This window comes from Cibotium barometz, chromosome 41 (genome assembly GCF_041138505.1).
Source record: "Cibotium barometz isolate CiBa-2024 chromosome 41, ASM4113850v1, whole genome shotgun sequence".
Classification (NCBI taxonomy): domain Eukaryota; kingdom Viridiplantae; phylum Streptophyta; class Polypodiopsida; order Cyatheales; family Cibotiaceae; genus Cibotium; species Cibotium barometz.
In genome coordinates this window covers 42,101,047-42,104,010 of record NC_141086.1, presented here as the reverse complement: position 1 = coordinate 42,104,010, position 2,964 = coordinate 42,101,047, and the positions used below count along the sequence as shown (strand labels likewise).

Genomic DNA, 2,964 nt, shown 5'->3' with positions numbered 1-2,964 from the left:
AGTATCTATTTATTTGACACAATAAATAAATATGAAGAGGCTTGAAATTTTTTTTTAATAATTGAATAAAAATTAAAAGAGATATTTCCCGCTTGTTCTTTTACTTTTGGATGTGAAGAAACCCTGCACTTTCAAGGGTTTTCCAAGCGGCGTCCGATGCTACAGGCAAGTAAAAGCAACACGATCGCCTCCTCCTCTCATCAACATCGCTTCCTTCTCTCAGAGCAGAGAGCAAGGAGAGTAGCAGCAACAGCGAGTTTGTTCTACGCTTGCACGATGAACTCCCAGTTCTGCGGGCTGGGAGTATTTCTGGCTATGGCGGCCTCCTCTGTCGCGGAATGGGGGAACACGTCTCTGAAGTCTGTGGACGAGGAAATCTTTGTTCTGATAGAGAAGGAGAAGGGGAGGCAGTGGAGGGGCATTGAGCTCATCGCCTCGGAGAACTGAACACCTCGCAGCGGTCATCGAAGCCCTAGGCTCCGCCCTCACCAACAAATACTCAGAAGGTCTGCCGGGGACAGTCATGCGTGGCCAGCCCTGCTTCGAGCCTGACACCCTATCCTCCCACGCATCTTATGCCTTCAACGCCTACTTGCAGGCTCACAAGAAAGCAGGCGCCACCTGCGACTTCCAGGGCGTCCGACCAGCCAAGTCATGCCACCAATATGAGGTAACCGACGAGCTTCTTTTATTTGCTAAGTGTGTATGTTATCAAAGTTTAATTAAGAGAACAACTTTCAACCTGATCGTCGCTGGACATGCCAAGCATGCCTGACTGTCATGGCGGTGTTTGTCGGCCTGGTAACCTTTGTAGAGTCTATGGTACACCTGCCCAGGCTAGCCATTAAAACTAACTGGCATAACCTGGCTTGAGCTATTGAAGACGAGCACAAGCTTGGAGGACGGAGAACCTTTGAACCTGGATGCTATGCCGCCTGTCAAAAGCTAACAGAATCTCAAGTTGTACCTATTTTGAGAAGATGCAATCATCCCAGTGATATGACCATTATGTCTACTATGAAAGCTTGTATTAGCATAGGATCCATAGGCAAAGTCCTGTAGAGATGGACACAGGAATTGTGTACAATGAATTTGAAAAAGTTATGTCTTAAGAGCATCTTGGTCGACGTGTATGCCAAATGTGACTCATTAAGTTTTGCTTGTATGTGTAGTGCATGTGTGTGTGTGTGTGAGAGAGAGAGAGAGAGACAGAGAGAGAGAGAGAAAGAGAGAGAGATAATAATGCCACTCATCCTGGGAAACTGTGAACCATCTGAAAATTGTAAGTACAAGTGGTCACACATTTATATATACATACATGCACATGTTTCGCTTACGAATATCATTTGTTTGTAGGTGGTCTCGGGGCATGAAGCCAAGGCAATAGGTTCGAAGAGATAACCTCCTTGCATTGTGATGTTTAGGACCAAATACACATGGCACTCCCTTAGTGTCTAGCCCTCCACCTGTTAACAGTGCTTCATCCACTGGATTAGTGGTATAGACAATCTCACATAATGTTTTGTAAGCTTTTTTTGGGGGGTTGGGGGGGGTATATGGGTTCTCCTTGAGGGATCATTGTTTTACAAGTCATATTCAATTATGATGCTGTCTTGCTACACTGAGGCATTATGTGGTTGTTAGCATCCGTGCTTATCTGGTACGGGTTCCTAAATGCAAGTACCTAGTTTGTTTTGTGACATTTAGCATGGCTAATCACTCATTTCTGTTTTGTTTAGGATGGTAACTTTTAGTCAATGCAGTATACTATTGCCACTTATGGCCAAATCAACCTTTACAATCAGTTTGCCACATCAAATTATAATCAACAACAAAGACCTGTTTGCAGGTGGACCATTGACACCCTCTCAACCCTCACTTTGTTGCTATAGATCAGTAGTAGGCATGTCTCTCAATGGTCGGTCCTGCTCCTTTGAACACCTATGTGAACAGAGTTGTCCCCTACATTGTTTTGGGTATGGTTGTAATGAAGCTTGGTTGGGGATGGTATATTCAAGATCTCACCATTGTATGTGAACAGAGCTGTCCCCTACATTGTTTTGGGTATGGTTGTAATGAAGCTTGGTTGGGGATGGTATATTCAAGATCTCACCATTGTATGTGAAATTTGGTGATTTCCAGGGTGTACTCAAGAGACATGAAAAGATTGTAGATATTGTGGACATCATTAATAGCAAGGTATGTTGAAACATGGGCATGGTGGTGTTTGTTCTTCATTGTTGTTTAGGTCTTATCTTGAATCTCTACAAGGGTTATGGAGTCAACAACTGTTTTTGTGGGTCCCTAGGGGAAAGAAGATGGTTTATTTTTTTCTTTTTGTGTTGTTGGTGGTATTTAGGTGTGTTGTTTTATGTGTGTGAGGTACTACATGATCTCATACAATTGGAGTTCTAGATTTTATTGTAATTAGAGTTCTAGATTTTTTTGATATGAGTTTTGAAAACTGTGGTGTTTGATTTGGCAGTTGACAAGGTGGGCATTATAAATAGAGCAAGCACCAGTAGCTTGGTTGACAGGTAACAAGGTGGGTACTATAAATGAGCATGATTTCATATAATTGGAGTTCTATATTTTTCTGACATGAGTTTTAAGAACTGTGGTGTTTGATTTGACAGTTGACAAGGTGGGTACTATAAATAGAGCAAGCACCAGCAGCTTGGTTGCACTTTGCCTTGTGTGGGATGGTTGGAATCAAGGCCTTGTGTGGGATGGTTGGAATCAAGGCCTTGTGGGCTGAATTGGAGCAAGGCTAATGCTATCAGTATCATTCTTCTAGGCAAGACTGTAGTGGTAAGTGGCCACTTCAAGCTGGCAGGTGTAGGGTAAAGAAGGCATGATGGTGTAAAACCACGTGTGTTAGAAGCCACATAACCATGTTGGCAAGCTAGTTCTATGACAGGTTGCAGAATCCTCCCATTTGGAATTATGGGGATGCATGGTGTC

General features: G+C 43.2%; 1 protein-coding gene across 1 annotated transcript; it reads left to right on the top strand.

Moving 5' to 3' along the window:
* The first annotated feature begins 463 nt into the window (after positions 1-463).
* Positions 464-2,708, top strand: LOC147614960 (glucan endo-1,3-beta-glucosidase 3-like). The gene is made up of 5 exons (XM_086779818.1): positions 464-670; positions 1,357-1,498; positions 1,740-2,199; positions 2,486-2,545; positions 2,637-2,708. The coding sequence occupies exons 1-2, from the start codon at positions 524-526 to the stop codon at positions 1,399-1,401; spliced, it is 192 nt and encodes a 63-aa protein (XP_086635944.1). The 5' UTR covers positions 464-523; the 3' UTR covers positions 1,402-1,498; positions 1,740-2,199; positions 2,486-2,545; positions 2,637-2,708.
* Positions 2,709-2,964: the final 256 nt, after the last annotated feature.